The sequence below is a fragment of the Agelaius phoeniceus genome, chromosome 6 (assembly GCF_051311805.1).
Source record: "Agelaius phoeniceus isolate bAgePho1 chromosome 6, bAgePho1.hap1, whole genome shotgun sequence".
NCBI lineage: Eukaryota > Metazoa > Chordata > Aves > Passeriformes > Icteridae > Agelaius > Agelaius phoeniceus.
In genome coordinates this window covers 24,335,772-24,359,284 of record NC_135270.1, presented here as the reverse complement: position 1 = coordinate 24,359,284, position 23,513 = coordinate 24,335,772, and the positions used below count along the sequence as shown (strand labels likewise).

General features: G+C 34.6%; 1 protein-coding gene across 4 annotated transcripts in view; it reads left to right on the top strand.

Annotated features, from left to right (window-relative positions):
- The window catches only part of FUT8 (fucosyltransferase 8), a 100,975-nt gene that overhangs the window by 52,203 nt on the left and 25,259 nt on the right, over positions 1-23,513 (top strand). For 3 of the 4 annotated variants that reach the window (XM_077180026.1, XM_077180027.1, XM_077180028.1), the window contains 4 exons: positions 8,344-8,459; positions 8,593-8,761; positions 15,129-15,243; positions 21,303-21,540. In XM_077180026.1, coding sequence (XP_077036141.1) covers positions 8,344-8,459; positions 8,593-8,761; positions 15,129-15,243; positions 21,303-21,540 — 638 coding nt within the window. The remainder of the gene's footprint in view (positions 1-8,343; positions 8,460-8,592; positions 8,762-15,128; positions 15,244-21,302; positions 21,541-23,513) is intronic. The other variant, XM_054634732.2, reaches the window with a different exon arrangement.

Below are 23,513 nucleotides of genomic sequence, written 5' to 3'. Positions count from 1 at the left end.
CCCAAAGTAAATAAAACTGCTCAGAAAATGTTTGAAATACGAAATAGCAGAATTTAAATTGTAAGGGTTGTTTGTGGGAATTTTTGCAAGATTGTATTTCACGTTTAAAAGTATATATTAATGTTTTAATCTGTGCTCTAAGTAGATAAAATATATTGCAAAACTTCTAAATAAATAAGGTACATTTAGTTCTGGTCTAATGTTATCATTACTTAAGAGTCATTTAATGGTGTGGAAGTGTTACTGTCACAATAACAGAGTTCTGTAGGTGATTCAGCCCTCAATGCCAACTTCAAATAAGTGCAATTATTATGACATTCATACAAATTAGAACATCTAGTTCTTTATACTTCTGCATGCAGTAATTGGAAGAGCTCATTTTAAAATTGCTGAAAACATTTGTACAGCTTGTTGAAGATAAATGCTGACTTGCTGAAGATGATCTGCAATAGATTGCTGCATTATACAAATCCTTTTATCTAAGTTTTCTTCCTTGCGTTGCTGCTAAACTTGTAGAAACACTTGTAAAAAAGTAGGATCATCTCCTTTTTTACAATTACACTGAAATATTGAAAATATTGAAAATATAAGTCATTGAAATATAACCCATTCAAATTACACAGTGGCTAGAAGACAGTAAATGATTTTACTGGTGGCAGGGTACTGTTTGCTGCTCAAGAAGGAGGCAGTAGAGGCAGGACATGCTAAGTAGAGGCTAAACTATATTTTAGGCAGTCATGATTTTTCTAAATACCTTTCAATATTTTACTTACCTTTAGTGAAATATTTATATTCAGATAAATATTACATTTTTGGTGGGCAAGGTTTAAGTGATAGCTTATGCTGTTGATAATTTCCCATTCTTTATAAAAAGAAAAGCCTCAGTTTATACCTACTTTAAACATGCTACAGTATTTCCACATTCCTTCTCTATGATTCTCTATGATTAATGGTGTCAGGATGCTGGAGTTAGATGCAAAGCTGTGTTGACTGGACTCCGTTCAGCTTTTTTGGAAATATGTTCTTTAGCAATATTTCTGAGACATTTCCTCAGAGTGTTTCTATATCATAACCACAGGAGGATCTGAAATTCTGGCATGAGAAAGCCTAAATGACTTTAAATACCAGTAGAACAGCGACTCATGTCCAGGTTCAGTTGTCAGTGCTCTCCAGGAGTGAGCCAGCTTGAGACGGGAAGACCTTCAGGCACAGTTTTTTTCTGGAAGTAATGTGAGTTTGCTGAAGTACTGGACTTTGAGGGAAATGATGCATGACAATATAGGGCCTTTCCATTATTTTTGCTGTGCCAAATCCTTGGTACTGTTTACGTAGAAACATCACAAATAGGTTTTAGAAATATCCTGGTCAACCTGTGTTATTAAAGTATTATAATATTATGTGGTACAGAATTTCAGTATTTCATTTCTTTGTTTGCCAGACAGAATAAGCTATGTTGAAAGTTGCTGTTAGCTTTAAAACTGTCCCATTTATGGTTTTGTAGTACTGTGTCTGTTTAAAACAAGGCATTAACCAGCAGTCCATGGATTGAGTGTCTGTGTCCTGGAAGAGATCACTGCTGCTGTGAGCATACATTATAGGAAGAAAATACCTCTTAACTTCAAAAATCCAATTAGACAGAAAAGATTACTTTTGCTCCAGTTTACATCTTAAAGTAAAGACGTAATTTATTTTAGGCTTTATTGATCAAAGACAGAAAGACTGGAACTATGATTTGAATATGATTTAATATAATTTATTTGCTAGAATATTTTGTTTTGTACTGAAAACTTTAATTACTGATAGTGTCAGTTAAATCTGAGTGGTAAAACAGCACTCTCTACATCAATAGAGCTCATAACAGGCATGAGGTAAAAATTTGATTTTGCTTGATTTTGCTGCCCTTTTCCACTAAGATTTTGTATCTAGAGAACAAAACAGCACATAAAAAATTTTGTGTGGTTAAAACAGAGAATATATTATAGTATGCAACGGGGCTAAGATCATTCCTGAAATTGGGAATATTCCCAATCAGAACTTAAAGTTACTTGTGGAGGAGTTTATACAAAATGAGAGTGCCTACCTGTAAAATTGGAACAATGGACAAACATCTGATTAACAATACTAGTTAACTATACTAGTGAAAGTATTTTGGCACTATTAGATAAAATGTTTGCCTGGCAAAAAGTTCCAAGTTAACAGAATTTACCTTAGTGGGCAAAGAAGTTTTGTAAATGTTAGAAAATTATCCTAATGAATAGTTGTGCTATTAATAATAGCTATTTAGGGCAGGCAGGAAGGGGCAGAAGGCAGGTGTGGTTACAAGAATCAGTAGTTTAGTAAAAGTGTAAGTTGTTTTTTAATTTCCATTTCAAAGTTAGAGAAAATTGATATTTCGTCTTTAATTGTTAATTAAAATGGTAAAATGCATTTCAGTACATTTCAATTGCCTGGACTTTCCCATTATAATGGGTTCCTGAGACTCCTCAGACTTCCTTATCACCTGAAAAAAATCTTTTCAGATGGTTGAAAACAGGAGTTGGACTGTGCTTGTTTGCATCTCTTTATGAATGCCAACCATGCAATGACAAGAAGTGATCCTTCCACCCTGAGATTTGAATCTTCCTTTGCTGCTGATTTATGTGGCAGCCCCTCATCCCCAAAGAAAACAACAAAAAAGAAAACCAAAAATCTACCCTATGAAACACACCTTATGTGCATGCACAGCCAACCATTCAAAACTTGACAAAGATCATATCTGTGAAAAGGCTTTATAAAATCATGCTTAATCCTTTTCTCCTCTGTGATACTTAAATAATATCTGATTTTGCAATTTTCTCCTGATTGCTTCTTTTCACACAAGATGTGTAAGGAATAGAATTAGGGTTTTAGGGCAGGAGTAGGTACTTGTTTGGGTTATTCTGATTCCTATCCGCTGCAACTGTTTGTATGTTTGATTTCAAAAAATATGTTCTTATGAATTTATGATTTTAAAAATACTTCTTATTTATTACCCATATTGGTTAAGAGTAGTTCATATTTTTGCAAGGAATTTTGGTGAGCATATTTTTTAATACTTATTTTCTAAGATGTACCTTTGCAAAAATGCAAGTTGGAAAGTCACATCTTTTTGTAAATGGCCTGAAATAAAAAATATTCCTTTAGGAACTGAGTACACTTTTGTGGTGCAATTCTGATTACTTGAAATTGCATCAGGTACCACATAGTTTTTATGCTGTATTTAAAAAGCCTTAGGTGAGAAGTTACTGTACTTTTTCTTTTGCCAATATGATGCTTTGTAAAAACCTTGCTTGTGGGCCAGAAAGAAGCACAGATGTATGTTAATGTTGCAGAAGATAAATGGAATTAAAGGTATTTTGTAGTGTCTGAGTTTTAAAAATTATGTGCATGAATATTGTGGCATGGTGAGTTTGGAGAGTTACCATAGTCTGTATATGATTATAAACAATATTGTGTGAGCAGATCTGAGTTGATTTTAGAAGCGTTCTAGATTTCATTGGTGTAAAATAGTAATAAATCTGAGTTTTTTATAGGTTGTTTTTTCACTATTCTGTATCCAGTAGACCTGGAAGAGCCCTTTCAAGGACACTTATTACAGATGTAGTAGGTGTGACTGCAAAACTGGAAATCTTTACTACAATTTTTGTAGTTGTTTAAAGGAAACTTGAGAGGGAGTAATAATCAAATCAAAGTATTACATAATGTTGCTTCCTAAAACCAGTAGTTTTACCTAAAAGTTTTGCTTTCTATTAGGATTATGATATGACTTCCAAAGACTGTCCCGGTTGCATATGGATGATACAAGGTTTTTAGGAATAGGAGAGCTTAAAATTACAACTTTAGTAATGTCCCATTTTCTTGGATGGAAACTGTGAAGCTGCGTATGCCTTCATCCTTGTCCTAGGCTTGCTTTATTTTTGCAATACATGAATGCTTCATAATATTCATGTGCTTCTTTATGTATTACTGGGTGGTAGTCAAATTTTTATATTTTAGGGTATTTTGATGGAAGATAAACCTGGCAGTTTAGGAACCAGTAATTTTGGAGTTCTCCTCAGGGGAATAGAAAATCTTGTTAAATGGATTCATACTGTGTTCATGTTATGAATATATCACATTTGGACTATATTTGCTTCCTAGACTCTTTTAAATATTGCTTCTGTAGAACCTGAAATTATTTTAATAAATATGATAGCCTGTTTCTTACTCTGAATTAGGAGTGTGTGTTATAAAGCAGAACAGAGGTGGAAAAGGGTCAAAATGTCATCAAACACATAAAACCAAACACCTACATATTTACATATTATTCTTACATTTCTTAGTGTAGCTTCAGAAAGAAGAGATCGGATTTAATTTTGAAAGAGCACTAGAGTTGCTTTAATGTAGCTGGTGCTGAGGCTGGTAGAGAATCCAAACTCACGATCAATTAATCCTAAACAACTGTATTAAAGTAGTTCTGTCAATTACTCTGGGCAATTTTTTAGGTCCTTTAAACCTGTAGAAAACATTAAACGGGCTGGGATAGAAGAATGGTTTTGGGTTGATAAAAATTTAAATACTAAAGTACAGTTTCCTACTACATGTATTTAAAATATCTCAAGTTTGAAGCTGAGGATATTGCACAGTGTGGGAAGAATGACGGTAATTGAACTAAATGGTGGCCACCTCTGCTCTTTTTACTTTTTTTTTGTGCAATTCTGAGTTAAGGGAAGCAAGGCGTGCAGTGGATATAAATCAGTGCTGATCAGGTCTATGCTGATCTAAATTGATAAGAGATGTTGCACTTTATTTGCAGATAACATTGACTCTTTCTTTCAGTCTTATTTACTGAGGAGGTTTTATCTAAGGAGGATGAAGTGACAGCCTGTGCTCTTTTTGTTTGTGTGTGCTAGTGGTCATTAATTATTGAACATGATTTTCTTCTTGGGAAGAGAAAAAAGCGAGAGGGGAAAAGGCAATCATAATGTGGCTTTAGGTAGTTACAATCCTAGTTCCTTACAAAGAACTTGGATATAAATGAAAGAATGAGAAAGTATTTGAGTATGAACTAGTGAAATCTTACATTTTTCCTTTTGCTGATAAATTAGTGTAACCTTTTAGATATCTTGGAAATAGGAAAAGGTTAGAATGGTTTTTATAATTTATGGATTTTTAAAAACTATTTTTACAATTATTTTACACAGTATGGCAGTTCTTCTGGCTAAATTGAATGTCACTATGATTAATTTTTAAGGGGTTCTTTTTGCCTTCAGAGATCCAGACTAGAGATCCATTGCTTTGTCATTGCACCTGAAGGTGATGAGAAAGTGGCCTCAGTCATATGGATTATGTACACAGAATTATTTTTTTAAAATCTGGATTGTTAGCAAAGGACAAAGCAGAAACAGTTTATCTCTACAGCATAATCTTTTTGATGTTTAAAATTATCCAGTAATATCTTTATTTGATTAATTGATTATGGGAAAGATAATTTATATTTGCTATCAGATGGTAGGAAGTAGCATGCAAACATCACACCTTATAACTATAGAGAATTGAAATAAGCTTTGTTTATTAGCTTGATTGACCATTTAAGTGGCTTATAATGATATTTATTTTGGATTCATAACTTAATGACAGTTTTACCATAGTAATAAGTGAAGGATACTCTGTACTAGATGCTTACTGATGTGTTTTTTTTAATTACTGCTTAGAATCATCCTAGTTTAGATGAACTTACTTTAAACTCACTTCTCATATTTTAAGGAGTAAAATAGTTGTCAGGACTTCAGTTAGAATTCTTTTTCCCTTAAGAATTCCTGTTTTTCAACAGGCATTCTTATTCATGAGTATGCATAATTACTAGGGTATTCTGCACTAGAAGTTACCTGCATGGATGCCATGAGACTAGACAAGGAATTTAATTCAACCACTTTTCCCTCAAATGTTATATCCAGCTCAGCTGAAGTACTTGTAGAGGGTAATAACTGCCAAGCTGTGCTGGTTGCAGAGAAGAATCTTTTCCCTAATTTTGAGACTGGATGAAAGTGAGGAAGACAGCAATTCCCAGTCTGATGAGGTAACAGATGTAGAGACACAACTGAAAAAAGAATAAGCTATCTTCATTTAATCCTTAAAAGATGTGATTTTTGGAAGTCTAAGCAACTAGCTTAGAGAATATCCCCCCCTCCCACCTCTTTTATCTAACAGTCTAAGTATAATAAAAAATTTTACTGCAGTGTGCCAAAGCAGGATTAATGTTAAATGGCAAAATGGTACTTTTCTTTTTAAGATCTTAATTATATCAAATGCTCAACATTACTGTGCTTCTTTCATATCATCCACAACCATCCTTCTGTAGGATTCTCTAATTGCTACTTTACAGACTTTCCTTATGCTAAGAGGATGTGTGCACTGTCTCAAGACTTCTTATGGTAATGATTTTCTATCCTTTCACCCTATTGTTCCTCACAGACTCTACCTTTAGGGTATGTGACTTGTACGGGATAAACTGTTCCATTTTTGTCTCATAATTTTGTGGTTAGTTGTTCTTTCACAACTCAAATTGTGGTACCAAGCTGGCAGATCACAAACACATTTCCATCTGGTGGTTTTAAATTAGTGTAAGAATGTAAATGTTTTTCAATATACTTTTTAAAGGCTTGTTTGTATCGTCTTGTACATGGCAATCCAATACTCGATCTCAGTAGGATATAACACCATGCATTTGTTGTAGAAACAAATTTACAAATTGATTGTTGAAACAGATTATATTTAGGGAGTGCACATGCTTAAGATTAGGATATTTTGCACAGTTCTGACATGCTTGTTCCATCATTGCATGAAAAAGCAGATGTACAAGCAGTTAATGATAATTCCTTTTTGTTTACCATGGTAGTTTTAGAACACAAATATTTTTTTCAGTAATTTAATTATCCCTAGTAGGATAGGGATAGGATAGCTTTAGTGGGAAGCTTTAAGACTGCAGAGTTTTTTACTGAATTTCTGTCAGGCTATGTAGCTGCTTCTTCCTCCATCTCTCCAACTCCCTTCTGAAAAAACATGCTTGAATGCTGTGCTTCATGTGATGCACTTTTCTGATGCTCACATTAGGTATTCTCTTCACCTGTTCCAGGGAAAATGAACTTTTCATCAGTCCCTGAAATTTTATTGGAATTTAGTTATCCAGACCTGAGAGACATTAAAGAAATAACATCTCAGTAGGATATTTAGAATGCTTGAATTTCTTTTTTACAGGGAAGGTGCCCCCTCAAACCACTGTTTTCTCTATGCCAGAGGCATCTTTTGTCTGTCAAGGACTCTTCCTGTGTATGGTGCTGTGAAACTCTGTGTGTTTGTGTGTGGAGAGAATATCTGTTTCTTTTTATGCTCATATTCCTTTATGAAAGAAGAATCATCTTCATATTTTGCAAGAATTCTGTATTCTTTGCAGTTCTAAAGACTTCTCATTGTGTATCTTTTTCTTTCTGGGGTCAGCTCTTACATTATAAAATGTGGAATGATTTTTAACCAGAAGGGTAATTTCTCTTGAAATGAAAAGGGTTTTTAATTTCCCTGCATTAAATTTGAGGCAAGAAGAAGTTAGCATCCTATTTTTAAATGTTAATAATTTTGCTTTATTAATATGTGGATTCAAGTTGAGATGATGAACAAACTTTAGTAAGCGCCTCAGGGCTGATTTATGGCTCGTAGATTTCAGGATATGTGTTTCCATACTTCTCCTGTGCTCACATATCAGAAATTTAACAAATGGATGTTGCAATTGCTGATGGGTTTTTAGGTGATCTACACTTCAGAATACTAGAGTTGTCATAAAAAAATCATGGTAGTGGTACATTTAAGATAGTTGGATCTTTTTCTGAGTCCAGGCAATACATGGAAATCATCCTGTGTGGATGTGTAGGAAGACTTAACTGGAGATCAAGTGCTGGAGCCCTGGTTCTCCTAGAAGATATGGCCAGGCTCAAGAGCAGAATGGATTTGTTGTGTGCCAGTCAGGTTAACAGTTAAACTGCCACAGATATTATTTTCACAAGCAGAGCCTTGGATTGTTCTTGTTGGTGAGTGGAAGTCTTGTAAACAACACAATTTAGGATCAGGACCTTGCAGCTGTGTTGTGCACTGTTTTTCTCCTATGGGATTGGACTTCTAAAATCTTTATGTTAATATGTTTAATTTCTTCTGGTTTTAAGGAAATCTGATGAAGGTTTGTCAGTAAAACAGTATGAAATAAAAAATGAGTGGAGAGCTGAATTGTTAATGCAAATAATTTATCAAATAAGTATATTTATAAATCACGCAATTTCTTTATTTTCTGTATCCTAGGATACCAGATGGTCCCATTGATCAGGGACCAGCTGCAGGAAAGGTACATGCTTTAGAGGAGCAACTTCTAAAGGCCAAAGAACAGATAGAAAACTATAAGAAGCGGACAGGAGATGGTTGGTAGATAATTTTTCTTTTAATTCTAAAACAAGTTTTGATGTTTTGCTATTTCATATCACAGATGTATTGGGTTCTTAACAAATAATTCAGCTACAATTACTGATGCTTTTATGCATTTTTTTTTTAAAGTAGGCGGCCTTGGAAAGGACCATGAAATACTGAGAAGGAGGATTGAAAATGGGGCTAAGGAACTTTGGTTTTTCCTCCAGAGTGAACTGAAGAAGTTAAAAAATCTAGAAGGAAGTGAACTGCAAACACGCATTGATGAATTTCTGTCTGATTTGGGTCATCAGGAAAGGTACTTTCATTAGTTGGTTCTGACCTTTAATTTAACTGTCATTATATTGTTCAAAGATGTGTGACAATTATATTTTTCATTGTTGTCAATCATCAGGCCTCCTTATTGTTGGAGTACCTTTTGTATTTTATTAAAATATTCTGTACGAGTTTTGTTTGTGCTGAACAAAATTAATCCAAGAACTGTTAAAAATTCAGTGACATCTGTCTTTAAGCATATTATAACTGTTCCCAACAGGATTGCAATGACAGTTTGTGTCTCATCAGTAAACGGTTATACAAAAATAGCTGAATTAACTAAATACACTACCTTAAATCATTGCCCTGAAAAAAGCTGTGATCTCTATGTATGAACATCTGTAATAAAGCAAGAGCCTTTGAAAATAGTAACATAGTAAAGGGAAAAAATCATAAGAATTTTCAATTCCTTAGAAATAATGCAAACACTATTTAAAACATAAAGACAATGTGAATTTGGTTATTAATATGGGCAAATAGTATAGTCCATTAAATTTTGTAATTTAATATTCCACAATTCCAAAATCCATTTTGTCACAGATTGATTGAGTTGAAAGTGAGAAGGGACTATTCAATTATTGAGAGTTATTATTTATATAGAAGACATGATTAAATTTCATCCAATTAGTCCTCTGCCAAGTGCAGTTTTATATATTTGACTGAAATAAAAGTAGTGCTTGGCTGAAGTGGAATTTTCCAAAAGACTTGAGGTCTTCACTTGAACAGTGAATTGGCAGAGAAGTGTCACTTCCCTGGGCAGTTTCAATAGTTATCTCCTCTCAGAAATATTTTTTTTCCACAGAACTATTTCCATCTGGGCTTCTTGAACTTTAGGTCATGGATTCTTATGTACCTTTTAAACTATCTCTGCTAAAAACTGGAGCAAGTAGTCTTAATACCAGACTTTCTGACATTTGTCATGGTAACAGAATCACTTATGTGCATGTTATTGCTCTGTTTTTAAAGCCAGGATGAGACAGTCACCACAGTGAAACTTTGAATAATGATGTGTGTGCTTGGTGCCAGAAGGTTCTTATGTTGCTGCCTTCCGGGATGAGTTCTTTCCCTTAGTCCTTTCCATTGTACACCAATGCTTATTAATTCATTAAATCTTAATTTTCCAGTTTCTCCATTTCTGACACCCTTACAATTCACATGTCACTGTACTTCAGGATGAGGTGAAACCCGTTTGAGAGGTGCATAAACTCCTTCGCATGGAGTTATAAAACTGCCCTGTAGACCTCTGGAAGTTGAGATGAATCTCACTGTGGTACTGAAAGAAGTTTGTATATCATGCAAGCAATCACAACTGCTCTTTTTTTTTTCCTCTGAGAATTTTTGTATTGAGTACAAGTATTCTTTCAGTTGTCCGGGTGGTTATTAAATATAGAATAATCTGAAGGCTGTTTAGTCTTTGTAATAGATCTGTGTAGATCTTCCTGTCTGGTGAGGTCCTCAAAGAAGACTTAAGTAATTTAAGCTAAAATCAAACAGCCATAAACTAGTCTTTATTAAACTGAATCTAGATAATCTGTTTGCAGTGTAGAAATTCAAAGGAATTGCATTAGAAAAAAACAGATAAAAAAATGTTTCTACGATATTCAGCCTGTGTTCCTGGTGCATTTGCAGTGTTGCCTTCAAGCAGTAGAATTATCTTGTGTTGCAGAATGCACAATTTGGTTGCCTTTAGTCCTGAGGAAGTTTTTTCCTGCACCTTTGTGGTCGAGCTGTCTCCTTCTTTCCCTTTAATCTTTCAGTCTTGTGTGAATTGCAGGAAGATTCCTGTTTTGTGTGCACATCCTTTGGCATGTGATGCACTGCTGCCTCTGGGGTCTTCTTTGCCCTTACAATGCACAGTACCTCCCCAGGGAAGGAGCAGTCTCATCTTCCCTCCACACTGTCCATCTGCTTGCTTCTCTGAAAGGAACAGAGCATAAGTTCAGAATGAGCAAATCAGATGTTTGTCATTCACTTTGAGAAGCACAGGTTTTCGCTTTGGTTTTTTTTTTTTTTGGTCTGTTTTGGGGTTTTGTTTGTTTGGTTTTTTTGTTCTTTCGTGTTGCAGTGTGATGCCATTTCCTGTTTCACCTATCCCAACCCCCCAGGTGTGCCAATCTCTCCCCTCCCCCTTTTGCCCTCCTGCTAAGAGCTGTCCATCAATCTTAACATTCCAGCAGGGTCATGGTGTGGTTGGCAGAAGTTCAAAAGATGCCACTCAGGTCTGGGCTCATTGGCCTGTCCATGTGTCTTTATCCCTTGAGCCTTCCCCTCCTCACACCTGGTTGGCCCTCACCTGTCCCTTCCCCTCCCCCTGTCCCCGGGGCTTAAAAGGAGATGGGACCATGCGGTCTGGATTCTATTAGGAGCTGTTACCAGATTGAGAGGTCTACCACCCTGGAATAGAACTCTGGATTAAAACTCTACGATAAAATCCTCTCCTTTCTCTCTTCACTTTTGTTTTTTACTTGTCTGTTTTGTTTGTTGGTTTGGTTTGGTCTTTTAAGTACATGTGCACTTCTTGAATTTTTTTAAAGGAATTCAACCTGTCGTCAAATGCTTTTTTGTTTACAGTGCTGTCTTAAAAAAGTTATATTTTAGATAAATGGAACACTGCAAGTGCAGCTGGTATTACTTTTATACATATACATGCACATAAATATACATAAAGATATCTCAGAAATTTTAATATATATTATAATCTACTGTTTGGATTAGAAAGATTAGTGTTTATTATAAGTTCTTAAAGGAGTTTTTCATGCTGTCCTTATGTGGGAAAACAAAGAGGTGGCTATCAAATGATGAGGTACCTATGTAAGGAGAGAGGCTCATGCTTATTTTGTTTTGTTGGTGAGGAAAGCCTTCTAGGTCATAGATTAAGACTTGCTTTTTAAGAGATGATAAGCTTTAGTTTCTCTGGTTCTGGACAAGTATTAGAGTTCTTTGTTAATTTTGGTGATGTTAAGCAAATTGTTTACTACTCTCATGATAGTGCTTCTTGTTGGATGCTTTAATCACTGTTGGCTATGCCCTAGGAGCTGTGTGGATTTTCTCCAAGGCAGTGCTGGTCTCGCCTAAGTATTTGTCAAGTATTTCAGTACTGATTCTGTTTGAGAAACAGTGTTGCCCAACACAAGATTTTCCTTGAGAATTACATAATTGTATTCTCATAGTTGCTATAGGAAAGAGGGCTGTTGAGAGTAAATTCATCTAAACATTGGAAAGACTATTTGATATTGAGTTATTAAAACAGAGCAAATTAATCCTCTAGTTGTCATGGTTGTTTCCTGTGTTGACAAATGTTGTTTGCAAGGTGGCTGTTCCTGAGTTAGTTTTATTCCTTCTCCCAGGGAGTAGCTGTCATCAGGGATTTTGTGGTAACTGACCAACATTTGATGCACAGTATTTGGAGAAATTTTCACATTATTTCCTTTGAGTTACATATTTTCCTTTGAGTTTTTATTTGTTGATGTAAAATTTTAGGAGATTTAATTTTTTTCATATGACTGGAATAAATGTCTAGACTGATTGCTAAAAACGCCCACCCTTCCCCCTTTATTTTGGCAGTCAAATACAGATGAAACACAGACAGATTTTTTCCTCCATTCTGCTTTCCAGGAAAAAAATACTTGTAAGTGCAGCTCCAAGAATTATTTTATGATATGAAGCAACAACAGCACCAAGTTGATGTTGTTGGTTAGTAGCCCAGAGCAAGTTTGATGCAGTAGATATCTGCAGTGCCACTGTGTGAGGTTTGCTGCCATTTCAGCACCTGCAGTAGCCTCTAATAACCCTGTGCAGGCTCATCCTTTGTCTGCACTGAGCTATCTTGGGCTCATGGATCACCTCTCCCTGTGCTTTTAACTCTCGGCACGGAGCATGACCCGGTTCTTTGGTATTTGCGTCTCTTCTAAGTCTGTATTAATAAGTTATCACAGTGATCTGTCACACTCAAAAAACCCTAGCAGATGTAGCTAGAAAATGCACATTTCTGAGCAGTAACAATCAAAGAAAAAAGCACTCTGTGACTGTGTCTTAAAATAGCACTACTTTCTAATCATTTCTCTGTGATAACACCTGTGAATTTTTCACTTCCTGGTTTACTTCAGGGTTTTATAATTTTTTTTTAAAGAAGATTATGGATACTGTCTGAAAACTCTTTCATGAATTTGTAACATTTCCTGCAAATCATTTGATACTTTTTATGGTTTCTACTGAGCAAAGCTGCCTTTACTTAATGTGGTGAGTCACTGAGGCTGTGTAAGGACACTCTCACCCATTTCTCTTACCTCAAAAATTATCAAAGTAATTATAATTCATCCATAAGGCCGATTATTAAAACTAAGCTACTGCCTTTTCTTTGTCGTGGTCACCATAGCCAGTAATATAAAAAATAAAGTTTGGGCAACACTTTTTTCTGTTGAAAAAGGAAAAATTACTTAAGAGCTGACAGAATTTTTATTGTTGTTTTTTAATTGGTAAACTTTGTATTTTCAGTTATTTTTCCAATATTTAATGGAAATATATTTCTATAAAATATAGGGAGAGTACACTGATTACTTGCATCACAGGTAGTGAAATGACTTGTTTAAGGCTAATGAAAGAGCATTTGAAAAAGGTTTAAAATGTGGCTATGTGGTTGCATGGCTGCTTTTAATGAAAGAGGATTTAAAATAAAAATAATGTTTGAACCTTGAAACCTTGACTTTGTATTTTTTCTTTAAACACCCAACTTGGTTACCTTCTGATTGGGAGGAAAAACATATTTAAACTCCTGAGAAAATGCACTGGTTTCCGTTTCTAGTATGCCTACTAGCCTATGTCTTTTCTGTAAATAGGGAAACTGTCTTAAGAGCAAACCCTTTATGTGTCCAGTTATCTGTATATAATGCATTGTATTAGAGCTAATTCATTGTAGTTCTGTTCTAATTCTCTTTGAACTGTGTGTGCATGCTACTGCATTATGTGTCTTTAATAGTTACTGATTTAAAACTAGTTACCTGGTGATGCTTTAAATTAATTTTTATGCAAAGCCACAATGGGGTGTTTCAAGCTCAATTACCTTGTAAAAGAAAATCGACTTTATATAGTTTCAGATTACAATGTAGATAAGGTTCCTCCAGTTGATTGACAGAAGGTGAGGATTACGGCTGCTGAATAATTTGGGTAAAATGTTTAATACAATAATAGTGGATGCTATAGTCAGTGTCTCTGTTACCTTGTGTAGAAGCATGAGGATAAAGACAGGAATGAATGTTTGAGAGTAAAATTACAGATCCATAAATCCAGTTATTAAATTAGCAAGAAAAGTTTGTCTGATAACTCTGCTGATAAATCAAATTAGGGCAGCTCTAGCTTTATCTCAATGTTTACTGCCTCAATATTGGGTCATTGAAGTAGTTTCCTAGTAGGGATATGCAGCCTCTCAATTATGGACACGGGGTAGCCTTGGCTAATTGGATTTGTGCTTCCAGTGCTAACAAGTGCTGCCAACAGCCTGACAAGACCACTTCAAATGTTGTTAGGAAATGTATTTTTCTTACCTTCACACTTTTTTTTGGTCACCTCCCAAATTTCTCTGCCTTTTTTCTGTTGCTTCTCTTTCTAGTGCTCAAACTTTTGGTTTATCAAGAATTTCAGGCAATAAAAGCAGCATCTGAAGTTCAGATGAAAGTAATAAGAAAAGTGGTTCAAACTTATAACTTTATCATTGTTATGGAGAAGTGTTTAGCAATATTAAATATTCTCAATCTATGAAACCAGCTCTGAAATTAATGCTTCTGAGTTGGGCCATCTTTTACTTTTAGAATAACGATTAATATTTCTAGAAACACTTTGAATAGTTTGTCTCTAGTTTTCTATTTCTTCCCAAAAGCCACAGAGATTATTTTTTTTTTCCCCAGGGTGGTACTGTTTGGACAAAATCAGTAATTTTGACTTACCTGCAAATTTTAACAAATGCTGTATATAATTTTTATTTTTGTGATGATGAGTTCTTTATTCTCTTATTTGGCCAATGAAATGTTATAGCCCTAAGAAGAGAATCTCTAATGTATTAGATAATCTCAGTTTAGTATTTCATAATTCTTCAAAATTGATGTTTTGTAGTATGGACTTGCATGGCCATGAGTCTGTTTAGAGTTTCTAATTTTTAATTGCTGATGGGTGTGGAACATTTGTTAGATGAAGGATGCAGTCAGTCTGTCTTGGCTGCTGTTTGAATTGTGCAGAAGGAGGTGGCATGAAGAAACTGATTTTGAAGCTGCAATTGAAATACCTCTTTAATTTGTCTTTGATTTCATTTAATGCTCCAAATTATTAATGTTAAGATTCTTTTCTGCTGTTGTTTATAGGTCAATAATGACCGACTTGTACTACCTCAGTCAAACAGATGGAGCTGGAGATTGGCGAGAAAAAGAGGCCAAAGATCTAACAGATTTGGTACAGAGAAGAATAACTTATTTACAGGTAAGAGTATAGAGCTTTTGAATCAAGGAAAACATTTTTTTCTTCTTACAAATGTACTGCTTAGCTAAAACCTTGTAGTATAATTACATCACAGTTTAAAAATGAATGTTGGTATGTGAACGAATTATGTGGAAAATAAATTATTACATTTGTTTCAAACATTATTTTATATGTATAGGGCAGGTAATATTCTAAGGAAATCATTGGGGTTTGTATTTTTGTTGTTGGTTATTTTGGTTTATTTATTTCTTTGTGGGTGTTTTTTTTGGATCCACGGGTTTTACTGGGCTGTACTTACCTATTTGAATTCTTCACTTTATTGTAAAAAATAATTGTCTGGTTTATTTTTTTTTATTTTATTCTTTAGAGTATCAAAACACATTAATTTGTTTGCATAGTTTTAAAAATTTAAAAGTCCTTGTATAAAACTTCTGAACTAGCAGTGCATTTTTAAAAACATAGGGAAGCAAAATTGAAGTGCTTCTATAGTGTATTGTCTAGTCCTAGATTGTTTCAACAGATGTTTGAGACTTCTCTAGATGCTCATTTTTTTGAGTTGATAAGGACTTCTTAATATATGTGCTTGTGTGTGTGTGAATAAAATCTAAATAAAACGTGATCTGAAGGTGTTGGGACTTTTTTTCATGACTGAATGCACGCAGCTATTTATGTAGTGATCAAAAAGATATTTAATTTAGTCTGTTTTATTCGTACTTGGTTTATTTTTTATGGCATGTGTGGAGCTGTTTTGTATGGTCACTCCTAATGCCCAATCTTTTCTCTTGTGTAAATAGCTGAATTTGTTTCTCAGATTTTCATTATTTCACAGTTCAGCTGTTAGAACCTTCTCTTCTGCGACCAAGCTATGTATTTGTTGCTTATTAAATAAAAAAAGACACCCTTCTGAGGAAAAAAACATCTCTGAATTGTGCAGGAGTCATCACTTTTATTGTCCTTCTTCAACTCCTCTCTGAGAACTGTTCCTTATTTTTTCATTTTGATACCACTATTTGGCAGTAGTATACCATAACTACTTTTCATGCAGATAAATGTAGCCTTTCTCTACCTTTTCCTTGTCTTTCACTTTACATTTGTTGTCCTGTTTAGTAATATAACTGTGCTAGTCATCAAAAAGAGCACAAAATTATTTGTTTAACAAATATGCACCAACGTAAAGCAGTCAAATGGTTTGAAATTACACACATTTATATACCTTTATTAATAATAAAGCTGTATTAAAAATAAAATAAAATGAAAAAATTTAACAACCCTTGTTCCTCAAGTCGATGCAAAAAAAAAAATTATATGGGCCATATCTGTAATTGTTTTTTAGTTAAATATGAAAGTACTGCATAGCTTTTTTCTGGTACATGTTGAACATTGACAGCTGCATTATTTTGGGACATCTCCCTGGGAAGTCATTTAGCTGAATGATTGTGAGTAGTGATGACTGCCACTTCATTTGGATGACATTACCATAAATTTGATTTAATGAGGCTACATGTAACTAGTCTCCTATAGTTGGAGCAACATTTTAAAAGCTAGGACTTTATATTTAAGGAAAAGGCCTTATTTTCAGAGATGTTTTTTATCAAACAGGTGTAGAAAATGTGCAAGAGAAGTCAGATAAGAGCACCTGTGGTGCTGTAATCAAGTGAATAAATAATTATGAAGGCAGAAGTTTTCTGTCCCTTCTCTTTTGTGCCTATTTTTGTTCTGTTTATTTTAGGAAGTTTGTGATTCAGCATGCAGTCTCACAATAGCAGAATATTTTTGCCTCTGATTTAAAAAGAATCCAAAACTTTTTGTTCAGCTTTGAAGGTTAAAAATGCAATCAGGTGAGAAAGGTTACTAAGTACTCAATAATACATCAATTCTATTAGTCATAGTTTGCCATATTCAAGGCATATTGTGCTATACTATTTAGTTGGGGCTTTGTATGTATGCAAAGAGCAGAAAGTTGGTCACAAGACTTTTTTCTGAGCTTTCTGGACTTTGCAGTATTTTTGTGGTTCAATGCATCACTTAGATTTTTCTGTCTTAAAGTGTATTAAATCCTCTCCTTCACATTAAAATTACTGATTCATATTTTTAATAAAAGTCCTCATACTAAAATGACAAAAGCAATAAAAAATGTTTTGGGCACTTTGCATACATGCAAGGGGATGCACCCCATAGAACTGTAATCAATCAAATCATAAGTATATTGTATGTTTTTAGTATAATAACCACCTAAGGAAGTGTGGTTACTGCTGATATCTGTGTGAGGTTTTCTCTAGGATTGAGGAACACAGTGTGTTAAAGTCCATGTGCATGCTGGGATGTTTCACTCAAGCTGAAACTTTTATGTCACAGAAGGGTAGGTGCAAACTAGAGGAATTTATATTAGAGGAAGGTTTGACATCTCTGGCTCTCAAATCAAATACCTACTATCTCAAATCAAATACCTACCTATTTCTGACTAGGGAGAGAAGAATGTTTTCTTCCCGCAGCTGAAAGAAACTTCTGGTGGTTTGTTTGGATTTTTTGTTTCTTTGCGTGGAATTTTTCTGCCTCCAAATTCTTGAGGGGAGCTGGTATGAAAAGGAAGGATTACAAATGACATCACAAAATAAGGGGAATAGAAGATGGTATTAATTACATTTGTGATAGCTAGGATGAGAAACACCAATTTTTGACATTTCTCTAAAAAATGGGATTTTCCAAAGATTTTGAGTGGGACTCTCTTCTCCAGCAGACTGTGTAGCATCAAAGAATAAAACATCTGTTGAAAATATAAAAAAAGAACAACTTTGTTAATGAGCATCCTACTGTGTTTATGAGGTTACTCAGTAAATGGTAGCAGAATGCTTGCCCACTCCACTCTAATCTGTTGTGATTCATTGGATTAAGTACATTTCTCTGAACTGTGTTCAGTTCTCTGAACTGTAAATTCATTAACAACACAGCGGTTTCTCATACAGTAAAATGTATGTTAAGGAGCAGGGTTTACTTTTGCCAGTTTGTCATGTGTTTTGATGGCTGACTACACACTTGAAAGCACTGGAGGATGGTGAGGCATTGAGGCAGCACTTGGGACATTATTCCCACCTGAGCCTGCTTTCAGTGAATAGGCCAACCAAGAGCCCTGGAAGAGGAGTACAGTGGAAACCCTGAATTTTGTGAGAGCAACAGTATATGCCCATGTTCTTTGTGATGGAAGACCATTAAATCCATCTTGCCATTTGAAAAATCTACTTTTATTTTAGATGGTATTCTTTTTCATAGATATAGGTAATTCTAACCATTTTGCTATTCTGAAAATTTGTTAATTTTTTCAGTTGCATTGTTCATAGAAGTTATTCTGAGGAAGATAAAAGGTGTAAACTCTGGAATGGCTTGATGATCTAATCTTCTATATATTGAAGTATGTTTTGTGTAATTGGTCAGGTGTAGGTTTTTTGTTTGGGATTTTATGTGGGTTTGTTTAATTTTTGTTTGGATTTTTTTTTGTATTTCTTTTTACTGCAGTTTTATGGCTGTTACCTTACAGGACTTGACGTTCATGGAGGTCCCTTTCATCCCTCTCTTGATTATATAGATCATTAAATTGGAGATAGGAGTGTGATCAGCAGTGTCACTATGGTTGAGAACAGAATGTACTACCCACTCAAATCAGGGATTTATAATCCTTTTCTGTGACTTTGTGGCAGGAGGAAAAATCTTTTGTCAGCCTTCATTGGTTTTGAAATTGTTATTCTTTATCAGCTCAATACTGGTTGCTTTGGTTGGCAGTTGTGGTTATGAACACCCAAACTATTCTGATGCTTGAAATGTAACTTTTCTTCCTTATCAACGGGTAATATTTTCACCTTTTTCTGGAAACCAGTTGAAACTGCACTATATCCAAGTATCTCTACTCTCCTTTTCTTTTAAAATTCTCAATAGACAATTGAAGCTCAGATAGTGCTTTGTCTTTTTGCTACTTGAATATAGCAATTCGAAAAAACACCACAGTCATAAAGAAATTAGTTAAATAGCTTCCTTAAGTCACAAACTGATACTAATATATATAGTTTTTAGTTAAGGCTACAAACAATGATAAATCCCAAGTAAGTGCATTATGTTAACATTGATAAGCAGTCAAATTACATTCCATTGTGTGATTACTACTTGATTTCCATAATATTGTTCATAAGCTATTATATGAAGCTTGCCTTTACATGAAAGAAAGTCAGAAGGGCATACCTTGACAATATTTCAAATATGCCATTGATTAAATGCTTTCATTTTAGAGGACACAAGCATTTGGAGGTAATGACAAGTGTAGAAAGCTTATCTAAGGTCATTTTCTAAAAATTCGCAGACATTATTCCTTTCAAAAAGAATAATGTTGTAGCTTTACCCAAGCTGGTAACAAATACCCCCCAGACACTCCCTCCTCCTTCCTGGTAGGACAGGGAGGAGAATCAATGGGGAAAAAAACCCAAACAAAGAAAAAAAACCACCCTCAAAAAAACCCCATTGTGTATTGAGATAAGAACAGTTTAATAACTGAAACCAAGCAAAATATGATAATATTAATGACAATAGTAATAATAAAAATATAATACTGCTGATAATCATGATATGAGAAGGTATTTTTTCATGGAGTTCTTTCTATTTGGAATTCTACAGAATACTAGAAAGGCCCTCTTTCTCTTCTGGAAGACTGTGGGAAATGCATTTGTTATAATTTCAAAAGATACCTGTTGGATTTAGTCTCAACTTTTCCATTAAATTTGTGATGACAAAAGTCCTGGTCTCAGGAATAAAAATCTTGAACAAAAATTTTATTTTATTTATTGTTTTCATACCTACTTAGGCTTTGAATCGGGTGTATTTAAAAAGAAAAAAATAAAATGCTGATGGTATAGCACATGTTTTAGAGTTTTGAATTTGTTTTGGTACCTCCACCCCTCCCTATCTGAATTGTCATCCCCTCCTTTACATAACTGAATGCACAAATTTTTATTTTAAATTTTTTTAGGACTCAGAATATTCAGATTATCTTTTAGATCACTTGAAGGAGGGATTTCAGTTCTCCGGACATGGATCACTGTTTTTTGAAGATTGGATTTGACTGTTGCTAATTTACAGAAAATTTTATTTTAAGTTTAGATGTGAAAGAAACAGAATTTATATTGATGCTCAAATATCAGTATTCTCGTACCTTATATGAAATGTTAATCCTTGAGATTTTGTGGAAGACCTTTCTGGAATTTAGAGCTATGTCTAGAGCCATGCAAGTATGAATACAAAAAAAGTACTATCTTTTATGTAAAGAAAAACTTCTGTTGATTATGATGTTGTGTTGTCCATATACCTAAAAATTCCACATGCCTGAAAATATTTATTAGTTTGTACCTTTAAACGTAGCATTCAAATAATGTAGGCATTTGCCTGCTATCTTACGCTTTTTTGGTTTGTGGAAGTGAAATACGTTATTTTATGGAAAGTGTATGCAGATTAAAATTCTGTCCTTCATCATTCTGCTTGGGAATGTGTTTTACATTCTCTATTTGCTATGTGGTCAGCTAGCCTGGGAAGTAGTCCCTTAATAAGCATTTGTTTTATTCTGTACCATTTGTTTTTATTCTGTAGGTTGTAGACAGGTGGAAATTTTCTTTTATTGGGTGACATGCATGCTTATTGAAAGAGAACTAACAAACTTGAAAAAATGCCAAAGGAAAAAGCATTCTAACACTGAGAATCATGTTGATGAAATGTGAACTCGGAGTCCAAATGTTGACTTTTTCTGACAGATTTACAAATGAGAAAGTAATTTAAAATCTTGAATGTATTCTATTTTATATTAGGATAGTGAAGTATGTTCAATAACTGTTCATGCTCGCAGTAAAGAATTCACATAAGATTTTCATGGAGCTGAAGCTTAGTCATCCATCCAAGCTTAGTCTCCAGTCAGAGATGTGTTATAGCAGGGCGGCTTCTGTGATTTATGACATTTGCCAGTTTTTCAGAAAAATGCAAGCCTTTGGTGTAGCTTCTCTTCAGCTCCACTTTTTTACCCATCCTTACAGAACCCGAAGGATTGCAGCAAAGCTAAGAAACTCGTGTGTAACATCAACAAAGGCTGTGGCTATGGCTGCCAGCTTCACCACGTGGTGTATTGCTTCATGATCGCGTATGGCACGCAGCGCACGCTGATCCTGGAGTCGCAGAACTGGCGCTACGCCACGGGCGGCTGGGAGACCGTGTTCCGGCCCGTCAGCGAGACCTGCACCGACAGGGCGGGTGCCACCACGGGCCACTGGTCAGGTAAGGCTGGGCCACCCACGGCGCTTCTCCTGCTTCTGTGCACCTTCGTTCCCATAGAATTAATCTGTTGTCTCCTTCGTGTTGTGTGGAGCATGATAACTGTGCCTGCTGCTGCATATGTAAGCACCTTCTGCATCTTATTTGCCCACTGTATTTAAAAACAAATTCCTTCATAAGATAGCTCTGCATTGGTAGAGTCTTTATAATACAGAAGTTTAGTATTTGAGACTTAAATTACAATTTTTCACCAGGGTGCTACTGTGTTCTCTGCTAGATATTCTAATTTTCATGGGAGGAGAGTATTAAATAGAGGGTGTTGTTAATAAACTTTTTAAGAAATAAGGAATGTTTCCAATATTAAGCAATTGAAATATAAAAGAAATGGTGTCCAATAGTCACACCCCAACAAAATAAACAAATAGTTGAAATAACTCCTAATGCAAGCTGAACAGATCCAAAATTCGTGCTATAAAAACAATGGCAATGTTAAATATGAATTTTTATTTGTATATCAGCAAGTCGTTCCTTTCTTATATCATGCTGAACAATTTGCCTAGAGTTAGTAGATGGACACTGATGTTTGGAGGATCAGGTAGCTTTGTTTGTGTCCAAGTAAACAGTGTTTGTTTTAAATTACGTATTTCTTCATGCGATTGGTAGTCAAAACATATCAACATCTTCAGTCTTTTCACTAGGACACTGCATACCCAGTGCATATGGAATCTTAAAGTAACTATTTAAATTTTACAGGTCTGAAATTAACTTAATCAGATTTACAAAATCCGGTTTACAGGTTGCATGTAAACTTGTGTGTTTACTCATTGAAACAGCATTTGCACATTGAAATAGCATCTGTTCTTCAGAGCTTCAAGATGCTACAAAATTAGCTTTGAGAATTCTGGTTAGTTTTTGTGAATGAGATTTTTTTTTTGCAAAATATGTTTCTTAGGAATGGTTGGATGTTTTATAAAAACAACTATAAATGGACAACAGATATTGAGAACTCCAGATTAAGTTTTATTTGTGTTTGGATAAGTTAGTAAGTGAGACTACAGTCTGGACATGGTTCTCAGTGGACTCCTATATGTGACTCCAGAATTTAGATGCAGGCAGTTTTGTGAACAACTTCAGAGCCCAGTAAGCTGGAAAACAGTTCACTCATGCACACATGGCTTCAAAAGGTCATATATTTTAATGAAAATATATTTAAATAGATGATGGTTTCCTGCAATATAAGCTTTTGCTGATGAAAATACAAATAATGCTTTATTTTAGGTTCCTATAGTTTGGGTACTTTCCTTTTTTTTTTTTTTTTTTTTTTTTTACTTTTCAATTAGTTTCTAGATCTGAATGAATAATTTGAAGGCTGAGCACATGAAATACCCTGATGCAATCAATTATTTTTTAAATAATGAATGCCACTAATTTAAGTTTTGGTATTCTAGAGCTAGAGGGTTATGAAAGACAATCTTTCTGTAGTTGGTGTGTTGGCCAGCCACACATGCTATAAACTGTGTTAAATTCTGATGTTGTGCAGTGGCTTGGTCAGTCAGGATGGATGATTCTGACAAGGGATCTCTTTACTAGCCTCAGCCTGGCTTCAGTGGGAGTCATTATTACTGCTAAATTAATTTTAGAGACAGTGTATCTTGCTGAAGATTTCTGTGAGCTTTTTATGTCTCCCTAAATCTATATAGATTTTTATTTACTTGTATATCTGTTTATTTATTCCCTGTTTTTTCAGGGACAAATAAGTCTGAAATTCTTAACTCTAGTTAGGAGCAGTTGGTTTGCAAAACCATGCAAACCATGTTTAATTTTTTTTCTCTACAAATTCTGAAATCAGCGTGGGATTTTCTATAATTTCAAAATAAATGTATTAAAATGCATTGACGCTTATAAATTCTCATTTTTCATAAACAAAACATTTCTCCTATGTAGTGTAGGGATTTTTAAATTTTTTAAAATTATTT